This window comes from Sporothrix schenckii (genome assembly GCF_000961545.1).
Source record: "Sporothrix schenckii 1099-18 chromosome Unknown Cont47, whole genome shotgun sequence".
Taxonomy (NCBI): domain Eukaryota; kingdom Fungi; phylum Ascomycota; class Sordariomycetes; order Ophiostomatales; family Ophiostomataceae; genus Sporothrix; species Sporothrix schenckii.
The window spans coordinates 3,525,809-3,540,426 of NW_015971148.1; the positions used below are offsets into that span (position 1 = coordinate 3,525,809).

At 57.6% G+C, this 14,618-nt stretch overlaps 6 protein-coding genes across 6 annotated transcripts; 4 read left to right on the forward strand and 2 right to left on the reverse strand.

The window, feature by feature from the left end:
- Positions 1–834: 834 nt before the first annotated feature.
- On the forward strand, positions 835–2,316 carry SPSK_04258 (fad oxidoreductase; the record flags this gene model as incomplete). Its single annotated transcript, XM_016731069.1, has 1 exon — positions 835–2,316. One exon carries the CDS (start codon positions 835–837, stop codon positions 2,314–2,316), a length of 1,482 nt encoding a protein of 493 aa, XP_016585655.1.
- Positions 2,317–2,747: 431 nt separating this feature from the next.
- Positions 2,748–3,617, forward strand: SPSK_04490 (nucleolar protein 16; the record flags this gene model as incomplete). Its single annotated transcript, XM_016731295.1, has 1 exon — positions 2,748–3,617. One exon carries the CDS (start codon positions 2,748–2,750, stop codon positions 3,615–3,617), a length of 870 nt encoding a protein of 289 aa, XP_016585656.1.
- A 670-nt stretch (positions 3,618–4,287) lies between these two features.
- Positions 4,288–6,921, forward strand: SPSK_03990 (anaphase-promoting complex subunit 6; the record flags this gene model as incomplete). The annotated part of the gene is made up of 1 exon (XM_016730805.1): positions 4,288–6,921. The coding sequence occupies one exon, from the start codon at positions 4,288–4,290 to the stop codon at positions 6,919–6,921; it is 2,634 nt and encodes an 877-aa protein (XP_016585657.1).
- A 320-nt stretch (positions 6,922–7,241) lies between these two features.
- SPSK_04033 (acetoacetyl-CoA synthetase) lies at positions 7,242–9,525 on the reverse strand (the record flags this gene model as incomplete). Its single annotated transcript, XM_016730846.1, has 2 exons — positions 7,242–9,309; positions 9,350–9,525. 2 exons carry the CDS (start codon positions 9,523–9,525, stop codon positions 7,242–7,244), a joined length of 2,244 nt encoding a protein of 747 aa, XP_016585658.1.
- A 1,202-nt stretch (positions 9,526–10,727) lies between these two features.
- SPSK_04223 (Major Facilitator Superfamily protein) lies at positions 10,728–12,317 on the reverse strand (the record flags this gene model as incomplete). Its single annotated transcript, XM_016731034.1, has 1 exon — positions 10,728–12,317. One exon carries the CDS (start codon positions 12,315–12,317, stop codon positions 10,728–10,730), a length of 1,590 nt encoding a protein of 529 aa, XP_016585659.1.
- Positions 12,318–12,658: 341 nt separating this feature from the next.
- SPSK_04667 (uncharacterized protein) lies at positions 12,659–13,039 on the forward strand (the record flags this gene model as incomplete). Its single annotated transcript, XM_016731467.1, has 1 exon — positions 12,659–13,039. One exon carries the CDS (start codon positions 12,659–12,661, stop codon positions 13,037–13,039), a length of 381 nt encoding a protein of 126 aa, XP_016585660.1.
- Positions 13,040–14,618: the final 1,579 nt, after the last annotated feature.

Sequence of the window (14,618 nt, forward strand, 5' to 3'; positions counted from 1 at the left end):
CCAGTGGTTCCACATTTTGATGTTTGGAATCGGGTTGCGTGGCTGGACGAGCCGCGGCATGTCTAGCTTGCTCGCTTAACGGATCGCTGAATTGCTCCGTCGGCCGTTGTGGCCGGCGATGTCGCATTGGAATCAAGCCGAGGAATGTTACCGTTTTTTTATCTTTTTATTTAGTTATTTATTTTTAAAAAATTTATAGTTACTTTATTTTATTATTTTATTATTATTTTTATTTTTGGATCAGTTCTATGATTTGTCGTATGCCCTGTCAAGTTCAAACGGCAAACTCCGGCACCTGCGTGCAACATCGCTTGATACAGGCCGACCTGAAGGGCCTACCCTAGAGGTGACCATCTTGTCGGGAGCGTCTAGCTCACTGCGGCCCTGCAAGCCATGTGAAATCAATATTGTGCTGTGCATTGTCACGGGTTAGCCATCAGACTCATGCCAAATCAAAGCCTACTGTTCGACATGGTTTGCGCCTTCCTGTTCCGCGATCGATAGGTGCCTTCCATCCCTCGCGCCTACTGTAGCCGTGTCATGCTTCGTAAGCTCAGACGAGGCTCCGGGTGCACATCCCCGCCCGTCTGCACGCCTACAGCACTTGCGCGCCTCAAACCCACTCCCACACTTGCTGACGTCTGCCCTCCCATTTCGTCATCGACCCAACTACGCCAATTGCACGACGACGATCTCTGTACAACGCAACGTGCTGAGACCAGCAAACACCAGACGACCCAAGGCGTCCAGAACCGAATGAACAATCAGACCTACGAGTAGGACTCGACTGCAGGACGTCGTTGGTCCAGACGACTCGACCGTCAATCGGACGACATGGTCGCCCCAACCGCAGGCGACACCCCTGCAGATGGCACGCCACACCTGCCACAGCCGCCACGAGATCGGCGACGACACATTGTCATTGTGGGCGGCGGCGTCATTGGTTCCACGACAGCCTACTTTCTGACGCGACACCCTCGCTACGACCGCGGCCTGCACCAAATCACCTTGCTGGAGGCCACGCCCACCATTGCTGCTGGTGCCTCGGGCAAGGCCGGCGGGCTGCTGGGCCTCTGGGCCTACCCCGAAGAGCTTGTCCCGCTCTCCTATCGCCTGCACGGCGAGCTGGCCGACGAGCATGGCGGCGCCCAGCGCTGGGGCTACCGGCGGGTTGGATGCGGTCACGTTCAGGCGGAGGTGAGCCAAGACGACTTGGACCGGCGAACAGCGGAAACCGCGGCGGCCAAAGAGACCAATGGACAGAACATCGATGCTGATACGAAAGACGCGGCCGCCGGCGTGAAATTGACAGACGGGCCAAAGACGAGTACCGAGGCACAGCCTGAAGCACAGCCTGAAGCACAGCCTGAAGCGCAAAAGGACTGGGAGAAGCTGCCGAAGCAAGACGAGCACGCGGCCCGTCTCCTGTCCCCTGCGGTGCTCCCACCCGACCTCGACTGGATCGATCCGGCCGTTGTCCAGTCCTATGATCAGATGGGCGTGCCTGGCGCCTACGACACCGCCCAGGTCCATCCCTTCCACTTTACCACATCTATGGCCGCGCTGGCCGCCGAGCGCGGCGTTGCCATCCGCCTCAATGCACACGTGACCAAGATTGCGTCCACAGGCGACGATGGAGCGACCGCAAAGCACACTGTCGAGTACCGTGATCGCACCGACGCCTCCCACACAACGCAGACCCTTGACGACATCACAGATGTTGTCGTCGCCGCAGGGCCCTGGACCGGCGTTGTCCTGCCACGAACGAAAATCGAGGGCCTGCGCGCCCATAGCGTCGTGTGGGAGGCCGACGTCTCTGCCTACGCCGTCTTCACCGACGTCGGCCTGCCCTCGACCTACACACCCGAGTACCGCCTGCAGGCCGGCCAGAAGCGCCGCCGCCACCGGGGCCGTGTCGACCCGGAAATCTATGCGCGCCCCTTTGGCGAAGTCTATGCCTGCGGCGAGCCCGACTCGAGCGTGCCGCTCCCCGCCACCGCCGACCTGGTCCAGATCGACGACGGGCAGTGCGCCGATCTCGTCGCCTACGTCAGCACGATTAGCCCGGCACTGGCTGTGGCGCCCGTCAAGACCACCCAAGCGTGCTACCTCCCCCGCCACATCCGCTTCGGCGACGAGCGGGCGCCGCTGATCGGCCCCACGCATACGCCCGGCCTCTGGGTGGCCGCGGGCCACACGTGCTGGGGAATCCAGAACGGCCCAGCGACGGGGTGCCTGATGGCCGAGATGTTGCTGGACGGCAAGGCCACAAGTGCCGACGTGTCCAAATTCGATCCGCGAAAATTCAAAGTCTAGGAGGACTGGGTACAAGTCACTCGGACGGACGGCATACGAATAGGACGAGATAGCATACTTCGTACAATGTACTCTGTGCAGCCAAATTTAGTGCATATTGAGCGACGACAGCATAGCCTGAACCTAATTTACAACACTACATCATACTGCACTCTCCAGCGTTGTGTCCTACTAACACAGCGAAAGTGGGCCCAATTCTTCATCGATAACCCCACGTGTCGATAAGCAGTGCGATAACAAAAAAAATTGCGAGAGCGAACGAGCGAGCGAACCAGCCTTCGGTTCGGGATCCGCCAATTTTGCTCTTTTAAATACGTTTCTCTTCCCACCGAGACATCTATCGTATCAACAACTCGGCACGCACACGCATTGCTTCGTTTAGCGACTGTCCTCCTTCCATCTCGATCCACGCCCACCTCGCCGCACACAAAATGGGTCGTTCGGTCCGCCAAAAACGCAAGGCGCGGTCCTCGCGGCCCGTCGTCAAGCAGTCCAACAACCGCCGGCGCCCAGTGAACCCCACGGGCAACGCCATCATTGCTGAGAACTGGGACAAGGAACAGACTCTGTCGCAAAACTACCGCCGGCTTGGCCTCATGAATCGCCTCAAGGTCCCAACTGGTGGTATCGAGCGTCTGGGCACCGACGCCGTCAAGGAGCGCGCCGCTGTCAACTCCAAAACCGACGCCCCCATCGAGCACTACATCGACCCCTTTAACAAGACGGCCAATGAGATTCTGGGCGACAAGCGCAAAGCGCCTGCCAATGCCTCCTCCTCCACTGTTACTTCGTCGTCGAACACCATCCGCGAAGTCCGTGTCGAGCGCGACGCCAGTGGCCGCATCGTGCGTGTCCTCGGCGACGCCGCACCCGCCCACAACCCCCTGAACGACCTGCTGAACGACCTCGAGGACGACGAGGAAGCCGACGCCGCCGAGGCTGCCGAGGCCGCCGCCAAGACATACGAGGAGTGGGGCGGCATCGAAGATGCGCCGAAGAAGGGAAAGAAGGGCAAGACGGGCGATGCGACTGGGAAGCCTGCGACGCCCGTCGTGGCCGCCCTCGAGCACCTGGCCAACCGGCCCGTCGGCCCCAAGCACGTCCGCCACCAGAGCCAGGCCGAGCGCGCCTGGCTCCAGACCCTCGTTGACCACTACGGCGAGACCGATCCCAGCGACTCGACCCTGGCCGCCATGGCCTTTGATCGCCGGCGCAATCCTTTCCAGCGGACCGCCAATGACATTCGGCGGCGGCTGGCTACCTTCCGGGCCGAGGGCGGTGCTGTGGGTGTGAAGGTATAGGCGATCAAAAAGCGTTCCGTTTGTCTCCCGATTTCATTATTTTGTCTTCATTGTTGTCACCTGCATAGTTCACGCGGCGCAAGGCGTTTTTGTGTTCCTTGTTCGTTGGCTAGATTTGTTCTTCTCGGGCAGGGTCGGTGCATATTTTACAATTCTTTGGAAAAAATTACAAGTTATATTGTCTATGCACTCTTTGCGTTGAAACCATTGTCAACTCTGTTTTGTAAACGTGTGGTACGGTTTTTTTAAAATTAAATTTATAAATATTTTATTTTGTGAATGCGACGAGAGTGCTCCTTCGTCTTATGAAACAACATTCCTTTGCGCAAGGCTCGATGCTCTGAGTAGTGGCTGGTGCAGCCGCCGTTAGCTGCATCTCAAGGCGCTAAATGCCAACGAACACAAACGGCAGGCGCACTGCAGAGCCTGTGGAGACGCGTCGCAGTTGCCAATTGACAAGAGCCTGCCGTCATCGCCCAAAATCAGTAAGCTTGCCGCCAAAAGTCAACAAACCGTCCATCGCCACGTTAATTTTGGCCTCACGACCAACTCCCATCACGACGTCGCTCTCGCCGCATCGTGACGCCTTCTACATACCTTTGATATTCTGACACATTTTTCGACACCTCCCACCGTGACGACGACCACCGCCCGCCCCCCCACCCCCGTCATGGAGCCTTTCCTGCGCGACTGGCGCCAGGACGCGCTCAACAAAGCCCAGTACGACTCGGCCATCTTTATCGGCGACAAGCTCCTTGCCCTGACGGGGGCCGACGAAGATGCCTTTTGGCTCGCCCAGGTTCACTTTGCCATGGGCAACTATACCCGTGCCCAGGCCCTGTTGTCTAAGTCCGACCTGATTGCCCGCAACGCGTCGTGCCGCTACCTCGCCGCCCACTGCCTAATCAAGCAGAGTCGCTTCGACGACGCGCTCGCTGTCCTTGGCGAACGAAACCCGACACACCTGATCCCGACGTCGGCGAACAAGCGGAAAGCGCCAAGCGGAGCGGGTGCTGCGGGCAGCGGCAACGGTGGTGGCGAGAAGGTACACCCTGCTGGCAGCAGTAGCAACATCAATCCAAGCAACGAACGAGGAGCAGGGAGCGGCCCAGCCAACCCGCCAGGGAACCACGGTGGCAAGAAATCAACAGCGTTTGGAGCAGGAGGCAAGTCGTCGACAACAGCAAAAGGCCATGCTAACAGCCGGTCCATTGGTGGTGTCCCAGACCGAGGAGACCGGGCTGGGGCTGCGTCGTCGTTGGAGAGCCGGCGGAGGGAACGCGAGGCCAGCATCGAGGCAGAAGCCGCTGCTGCTGCTGCGGCGGCGGCAGCAGCCTCCGCAGCAGCCGCCGCAGCCGTGGCTGCCGCCGAGGCATCTAACCGGCGCTACGAGGCGGGCATGTGTTACCTACGCGGCATCTGCTACGCCAAGCAAAACGTCTTTGACCGGGCCAAGGAGTGCTACAAAGACGCCGTGCGCATCGATGTGCAGTGCTTTGAGGCCTTTCAGCAGCTCACCAAGAACCAGCTGATGGCACCGGACGAGGAGTGGGAGTTCCTCGAGTCGCTCAACTTTGACAGCATTGCCATGAGCCCTCTCGCCGCCAGCGAAAACGGCAGCACATCCGCCGAAGACGCCGTCCAAGAGGCGGCCGACTTCACCCGGATGCTGTACAGCACACGCCTGTCCAAGTACCGGAACCCGGAAACGTTCGCAGCTGCGGCCGAGTCCCTCGCCTCACACTACCGCCTGGGCAACAACGCGGACCTGCTGCTGGCCCGTGCCGACCTAGCCTACACACAGTGCCGCTACGAAGACGCACTGGCCCTCACGAGTGCCGTGCTCGAGGAGGACCGTTACAACTTTGGCGCCTACCCGCTGCACCTGGCATGTCTCTTCGAGCTGCGCATGAAGAACGTGCTGTTCCTCGTGGCCCACGACCTGGCCGACCAGCACCCCGAAGAGCCTTGTACATGGTTGGCTGTGGGCGTCTACTATTTTGCCACGGACCGCATCGCCGAGGCGCGCCGCTACTTTAGCAAGGCCAGCATGATGGACGCCCACTATGGCCCGGCGTGGATTGGTTTCGCGCACACCTTTGCCGCCGAGGGCGAGCACGACCAGGCTATCTCTGCCTACTCGACAGCCGCTCGTCTCTTCACGGGCACGCATCTGCCGCAAGTCTTCTTGGGCATGCAGCACCACGCCATGAACAACATGACCGTGGCCGAGGAGTTTTTGAAGACGGCCTACAGTCTGTGCCGCGAGGACCCGTTGCTGCTCAATGAGATGGGTGTTGTGTGCTACCACCAGGACCGGGCCAAGGACGCTGCCACGCTGTTCCGCAAGGCTCTCGAGGTGGCCGACGACATGGACTGTGACCCGCAGGCATGGCTTAGTGCGCGCATCAACCTCGGTCATGCCTACCGGCGTATGCGGCTGTTCCGCGAGGCTCTGGCCCAGTTTGACGAGGTTCTGCGGCTGGGCGGCAAGAATTCGGCCGTCTTTTCGGCCAAGGGCCTTATCCTGCTCGAGCGGGGCCGCCCAGACGAGGCGGCTGTCGTGCTGCACGAGGCGCTGGCCATTCGGCCGCAGGATCCCATTGCCACCGATCTGCTTAACAAGGCGCTCTTTGAGATGTCAGTCAGTAACAATGTGCTGCAGCTTGCGGGCGGTAACAGCGGCTCGGCTGGCAGTCTCGGCACGGGTGCTGGTGCTGGCGGTTCCGGCGGCATGCCTGGCAGCACAGACGACCAGGAGAACAGCCTCGGGTATGATATAGACATGGGCCAAGGCTTGGGTGGCGGCTTCGAGGCAGCCGTGGACGACGATATGGACACGGCCACGGCGGCCAGCTTCGAGAACGACCTGCTCCAAAAGCGCCTGGCAGCACGGCAGCAACTGGTCGATGCCGTCGGCGGTGGGCCCGCGGCGGCAGCACGCGCCACCCGGTTGAAGCAAAAGCGAAAGAGCAAGGGCAAAGGGAACAGCCTCGGCGCGGCAGGTGGTGGTGACGAATCCGCTTCCACAGGCTTGATGGAGGGCATCATGGAGGGCGGCGATCCTGAGGGTGTTGACGGTGCAGCAGGCTCCTCCGAAGGTAACGACGCGGCGGTTCGAGACCGGCAACAGAGAGCGGCGCGCAACCACTATATGTCAGCACAACTGCAGCGACAGATGCGCTCGGCCGCTGCTGAGGCCCGGCGAGCGGTGCATGAAGCGGCAGCTGCCAGGGGTGCAGGTGGTGGAGGCGGATCTGGCGCACATCCAGGCGACGGTGATGGTGGTGGTGGTGGTGAATAATGGGGCCGCACATATGCATGGGTGGGTACTGCGTTTAATGCCATAACGACTTTTGTTTGAGCGGGAGCTACTGTTGCATCACTTGGTAGCATTACGACAGGACATGCATGGACAGGAAGAGCATTTACGACGAACAAGAAACGGACAACATGTGGACACCCGGCGTCTAACGGAAACATGGGATAATCAACATTGCATTGCGGTCACGACGGAAACAAGGACATCACGTAATATCTACTTTATTTTTAAAACCCAAAAATGAAACTATATTGGCTGCATATGGTGCGGAAATTGATTGCTCTCGTCGGTTCGCAAGCTCGTTACAGCTTCGCCTTGGACTGTTTGCCCACGACTTGCTCGATTTCGGCAAAAGGGTAGAAGTAGTCGAGACTTTCTGGGTTTGCCAGCGTACCGCTCGGCGTGATGCGCTCGCCCGACACAATGCGCTTGACTGGCAGCTCGACCTTTTTCATGTTGATCGTCGTCGGGATGGCCGGCGTCGTGAAGATGTACCTGGGCACATGACGCTTCGACAGGTCGCGTGCAATGGCGCCTCGGACGTCGGTCTCCAGTTTCGCGTCCAAAATTTGTCCAGGGCGCATCAGCAGGAACAAAAGGACCGACTCATCGGCATCGCGGCCGGGCCGTCGCTGGCCCACGCACAGCGAGTCAGCCACACGGTCGGAAAAGTTGCGCTCGAGCACGGCATAGACCTCGGCCGACCCGAATCGCACGCCGGACGGGTTGAGCACGCCGTCGGCGCGGCCCAAAAAGTCCAGAGCACCAGTGACTGGGTGGATCGAACAGAAGTCCCCATGGGCCCAGACGTGCCGGAACCGGCCAAAATAGGCATCGTGGTAGCGCGAGCCCTCGGGTGCAGCAGCACGGTCGGTGCGCAGGACCATGGTGCCCTTGGCATCCATCTCGACGCGGCCGCTGCCCTTGTCGTTCCAAAAGAAGCAGGGGATGTTGGGGAAGGCTTTCACCGCCACGAGTTCGCCGGGCTCGCCGCTGGGCACTTGGACACCCTTGAAATACGCGGAGTCCTTGCTCTCGACGTCCGATGTCGTGTCAAACAGGCGCACATCAACACCCAGACTCTGGCCCTGGGCACCTCCCACATACACTGGCGTTAGCGGGTTGCAGATGCCGAAGCAGCCGGCAATGTCAGTACCTCCCGAAATGTTGGCTAGATGCACCTTGGGCCCAAAGCCGGTGTCGTAGAACCAGTTCTGCAGCTCCTGGGAGAGCACCATGCCGGTGCATGTGACGACGCGGAGGGCAGACAGGTCGGCAATATCACGGGGCGCAATATTGTGGCGGACCATCTCGAGCATCCAGCGGGGACTAAGGCCGAGCTTCGTGACACGCTCTCGCGCCGCGAGGCGGACGAGGACGGCTGGGTCCGGTTGGAACGGTGAGCCGTCGTACAGCACAGTGCGGCAGCCAAAAACGAGCACACCGACCGTTGCGATATACATGATCCAGCCGACCGTGGTAAACTGCATCGTGACAGAGTCTGGGCTCATCCCCTCATGTAAGATGGCCTCTTTGTAGTAGTTGATCAGGAGGCCGCCCACTGAGTGGACAATGGCTTTGGGGGTGCCGGTGGTGCCCGACGAGAAGCAGATCAGGAATGGGTCGGCAAAGTCGACACGGGCAAACGGCGGCGACGGGAGGTCCACGGCCGCGCCCACAAAATCAACCCAGCGGGTAGCATCCAGGTCTGTCACGTCCCGCGGATCTGTGAAGCGCGGAATGGCAACGGCACCCGCAAAGGCGCTGCATTCGGCACGCAGCCCGCTCACTACCTGCTTCATCTTGGGGCGCAGGTCCGTCGTCTTGCCGTTGTAGACGGCCACATCGTCCATAAACAGCAGCTTGGGGTTGACCTGCACAGTGCGCTGCAGTATGCCCCTGGCACCCATGTCCGTCGAGCTGCTGCTGAAAAGGCCGCCGAGCCAGCAGGTAGCCAGCCACACGAGCAACGTCTCGACACTGTTGGCACCAACTACAACGACACGGTCGCCGCGCTTCACACCGGCATGCGCCGCCATGGCAGCAGCCAGCTGAGCGGCCCGACGGCGCAGCTCGCTCCACGTCACATGGCTCGTATGCTCCAGGGCGGCACCCTCGCGCACCTCGGTGACGGCGATGCGGTCGTCCTCCTTGCCAATGGTCGTGGTGGCGCTGGGACTGGCGCCGGGTGCCCGTGAGCGCGTGTAGAGCATGTTCTCGGCAAAATTGAGGCGCACGCCGTCGAACCAGCGCGGCACGGCGTCAATGGGCAGGGTCTCGTCGACGACGCGGCGGTAGGTGCCCTCATGGATCAAGTTGGCGTCGTCAAAAAGCATGGACCAGAAGTCGGAGCGGCGCTCAACAGAGAACCTGTGGAGCTCAGCAAACGTCTGGCACGCATGTTAGTTACTCGACATAGCGCTGCCAGCCGATGGTGGAAGAAATTGGTGGATTCGCGGCACGAACCTTGAGATGTAACGCATGCTTGCTGTTGACCTTCTGCAGAAACTTGTACATCTCCGTACTCTTAGGATCAGGGTGCTCCCAGAGCTTTCGCGGCAACGCCTGGATCTGTGAAACAGCCATGGCTGCTCGACCTGCGGTCACCGTTTTAGAGTGAGATCAGATTCGAAAAAAAAAGAAGGGATTCGAGAGCCGAGGAGAATGCTGGGAGACAGTGAGAGGACCCCAGGAGTTTCTTTAGAGACAAAATCTGGACGACGAAAGCGAGATAAGGACGACAGCGATGTTGGTTTCACCACAGCTGAAGGACGTCCCAGGGAGGACTCTTGCCATAGGTTGCGGGGCACGCAGTTGACGACGGACGGCAGATTGGTCTTGATCTGTCGTTGTCGGCAGTTGACTAGACAGAGTGGGAGGGAATCCGTGCCGTCGTCAGTTGGAGAGACTGTGTTTTTGCTTGGAAAGGAGGCTTTCACACATTTTGAATTTTGCATTCCGCCAGGAAGGTACCTCCTTTTGAAAAGCGATTGCTCTTTCCCATTTTCCTCGTCGGATCCATGTCGCCCTTGCCCTCTTTTTACGAGCCTTCCGTTTACGGCATGCCGAATTGTCGCAGAGGGGAAGGCGCCTTGATCCGCACTTGCCCCGGGTTTTCTCCAACAGTGCATCGGTTTTTCCACTCTTTCCCCACGACAAGTGTGGACTCCGCCATCGGCCTGACCTGAACCTCGGCCTGGAGAATACAAACGCAACAGCTCTAGGCCGGGTTTTAGTCTGACATGTACGGCATACTTCGTACGTCCGAATTATGTTTCTGCCGGCATCTCTCGGGTATCGTTTGTTCGCACAATTGCATGGGAATTGGTGTCCCGAGACAAAACTTAACCTCATTCGTTCCTTCCCTCGTCATGCGTTCATTTTCTAGACTACCAAGTGAAGAAGGAGGGCGTGCAGGAATTGGAAGGAGCAATAAACCTTCTTTCCAGAACTTTCTCGTAGCATTATTGGCCTGTATTCCCCAAGGCAAAACTTGCATCTTCTGATCCTCGAGACTGTAATAAATAGCCACATAAACCGAACGACTTTGTATTCCCGCACTATCTTATCAATGCATCCCCTTTGACGACCGACCTTTCACATGTTCGCCATCATGGCCCATCGTCAGATCACCCTTGAGCATATTACTAGCCGTTCCTCCAATGTGTCGAACCTGTTGTGATGCTCCCTTCGACCGTTCTCTTGACCGATTCTTCGTCCATTCCGGATCAATTCCGTCCTCCTTGACCTAACCAGACCGTTTCCCGAGGTCTCGTTACATCTCCCACCTACAGAGTGTACCGGAAGTACACATTCTGGTCGCCCAGATCCAACAGTTGCTGCTCGGTGTACTGTGCGTTAATTTGCTCCTCCGTTTGACCCTCGACGATGGCATCACGGCGGGCGTTCTCGCGGGCATAGGCGACCCGCAACACATACGCAGCGATGATGCCGGCCAAGCAGATGCCCAGGCAGGTGCCGTAGCCGGCCTGGTAGCGAGGCGCCTGCTTGGACAAAAAGATGTTGCTGCCGCAGATGCCGCCGAGATTGCCGACGGAAATCAAGACGGCCAGGCCGACGGCACGCTTGCTGCTGGGCGCCAAGTTGTTGCCGATGAGGCAGACGACACACATGAAAGGCGAGAACAAGCCGCCGGCGATGAGGTACAAGAAAAAGTACGAGACGCCGGTCATGCGTGGGTGGGGAATGGCAAGCTCGGCGATGAGGCCGACACTCGCGAGAGCGAAGCCGGCGATGATAAAGGGCGTGCGCTGCTGCACGCGGTCGCTGGCCCAGGCGAAGAGGATGACCAACACCAGAGCAAAGACATAGATGGGCACGGTCATGAGCTGGGCGTTGGCGCTCTCGTAGCCCAACTGGAGGATAATGGTGGGAGCTGTGGAGGAGAAGCCGTACGTGCCAATGGTGCAGGCCCAGAAGCAGATGACGCCGCACCAGATGCGCCAGTCGGAAAAGCCTTCGACGACGTGGTGCCAGCGGATGGGGTCGGCGTTGGTTACGCGGCCGCGGCCGGTACCGGTCTCGAGCGCCAGGCGGTTGATGATGAACTCCTTCTCCTCGTTGGTCAGGAATTTGGCCGTTTCGGGGCTGTCGGGCAGGATCTTCCAAACGACAAAGGACATGATCACGGGGACGAGACCCTCCAAGATGAAAATCCAGTTCCAGCCGTCCAGCCCGGCAATGCCCTTCATGTGCTGGATGGCAAAGGCCAGCAGACCGCTAAAGGCGCCGGCAAGCGAAGCGGCGGCATAGAAGACGGCCATGCGGGTCTGGACCTCGTACCGCTTGTACCAGATGGTCAGCAAGAAGGTCGACGCAGGGAAGAAGCCGGCCTCGGCAAAACCCAAAAAGAAGCGGGCCGCATAGAGGCCCTGAGCGCTCTTGACGATGCCCATGAGCGTCATGACGAGGCCCCAGCAGAACAGCAACACCGAGATCCAAATCGACGGCCGGATGAGCTTGAGGACAATGTTGCTCGGCACCTCAAACAGCCCGTACGGCACAAAGAAGAGCGTCAACGCCGTGTTGTACATGAGACCCTGCAGCTTGAGGTCGTCCGCCATGCCGGCGATCTTGGCGTTGCCAATGTTGCTGCGGTCGACATAGCCGATGAGGTAGAGGAAGGACAGCAGCGGCACGAGGTGCCAGTCGACCTTGCGGAGGATGCGTGCCTCGCGCTCCTTGTCGAAGGCGAGCACGACCTGGTCGGCACCAAGGCCGGCGTCCACAGTACGCAGTCCACCGGCGGCCCTGACGGCTTCGGCTGCCGACTTTTCGTCGATGGGGTCATGGCCGTGGTCATGATCGTTGTCCGCATCGACGTTCTCAACATCCCGAGTGGTGTTGTTGTCAGCCATTGTGTCGGTCGCTGGTGGTAAGTTCTGTCTGGTGAGTTGGAGGAATGAGGGTGAGGATTCTTGAAAGATGAGCGGCTTGAACAGAACAAAAAAGAGTTGTGAGATGACAACAGGTGGAACCCAGACCAAAAACAAAATCTCGGAAAGACAGCCGAAAAGCTTGGCTATATGCTTTGGCGGGCAGGAATGAAGTGAGGGGGGACTCTGGGAGGCGCGACGTGGGTCGCAGGCTGTGATATGCCGCGAAAGGACCGCACACGACAATATGTGTTGTGTGTTAATTTGAGAGTCACAGGCCACTCACGACTCTACATGATGGAGGCACGAAGGGGGCAGGCACAATGGCATCCGCCCCCCAGTTTACGCCCCGGCGACCCAACTCCACGACCAGCAACCGTCTTGTCAGTCCCGGAATAGGAAGGACAACAAGCGACAAAGATGGTAGACAAGGACACACACGGTCCTTGCGGCATGCGGAGACGATCATAGGACCCGGAGAAAAGAAAGTGGAGGGACAAGAGAATAGTAGTGTGCCAAGTGAGGAGGTGGATGCGGGTGAAGCTCAGGCAGGCGGACGATCATGGACACCTTCCTCGCACCGCAGTTGGAGGCAGTTTCCTGGAACGGCCGTCAATACTACGACAGTAAAACCAGCAGCGCCGAAGAAGACGGGCAGGTTGCACCGTGCTCTCTGTCGATACCTGCCAAATATGGGTTTGTGAATGGGTCATTGTTGCATTGAACCAGAAATGGAGGACACGAGAAACGGAAGGGCTCGACCTTCCTCTTTTTGTTTCTTTTTGTTTTCATTTCTTTTTTTTCTTTTCTCATCTTCTTCTCTTCTTTTTTTTTTTACCTTTCTCGTTTCTTTTTCGTCCTGTCTTTCTTTACGTTTCCCCCCCTTATTTTCTTATTTCACCTGCGCTATTTTGGTTTTCTAATTCATAATTCCCACGTTTTGTTTTCTTTCCTTATACGGCTGTTGCTTCATAACTCGTTCTTAGCTGCTACTCCGTTCTCCGTCTTACCCCCTTGTCTTCCCCGGTATTTCTCGTCGGCATATTATTCCCTGCTAGTCACCCCGAACCCACGAGGGGCGGTCAGCTCGCCAAATGAGGGGAAGAGGGACAACAAGACTTTGCAGCATGATGCTAGTCGACCGTTGTTGTCTCCATTTAAACCGTCCCCTGCTCCATATCCTGTTATGGTAGCAGCGCATGTCTCGAGTAGGTGTAAGTTACTGTTGTGGCTTTGCCCGATTTTGGCTAGCCAGGCGGACAACGGAGGTGGAGGTAAGAAATGCGGAGAAATGCACGGTCGGCAGGGTGGCCAGAGAGATTTGGCAGAGGAGGAGAGGGGGAATGGGGGCCCCGAGAAACCTTGGCTCGCTACAACATACTCCTCACTTGGCGATCCCTTTATCTGACAAAAGCAGCCGGCAGATGGTGATTGGAACAGCGATCAACCTCCTTCCTGGTCCAGACGCAGTGTGACATGCATGTGAGCGGCACAGACGCGGGACTTATTTTGACGGATGTGGCGGAAATCGGCTGCAGTTGTCATGGGGGAGAAAAAAAAGGGGGGGGGAGGAGAAAAAAAGAAAAAGAAATAGAAAAGAAAAAAAGCCTCGCTGCATGCCAAACGCTTACCTTTCAGACCCGAACGACAAATTATCAAAACTCACACGTGAGGCTGAAAGCACATTTGCACATAATTATTGAGACGCTCTCAGTGGTGATGCGTTATCAACAGATTGCTTGTTGCACACGTCGTCGTTTCACGGACACCAGAATTGCACCATTATTTAACGTTGGAAGTGTATATATCGTATTGTACATATTTACAGTCTTGCTTCCGGTGACTGTCCAAGTCCTTGATTCGAGGTCTTCTTTCCATCTGGCTTTGTCCATCTAAAATTAGAAACACGAAGCAGAAAGCCCAATATAGGAAGAAAAACGGGAAAATAAACAGGAACAAAAAAATAAAAAATAGAGTAGGGTGCTTCTCGTCCATGGATTCGTTTCCCATTGCCCGACCGACCCAGACACACAAGCGCTGCAATGCTCTCGTTCCTCTCGTTGCCGTCATGCCGATGGAAGTGATTTTCTTATTTTTTTGTGATGTGGCTTTTAAGAAGAAAAAAAAGAAAAGGAAAAAAAGAAAACATAAAACACAATGGCAAAAGACAAAAACGCCTCCACCTCCGAATGAAAAGTCCGACACAAAAAACTATCAAGAGATCATGGCCCAGTATGCATGCCGTATGTTTTAGTTTAGACAAAGGGAGAGAGAGGAATGGGG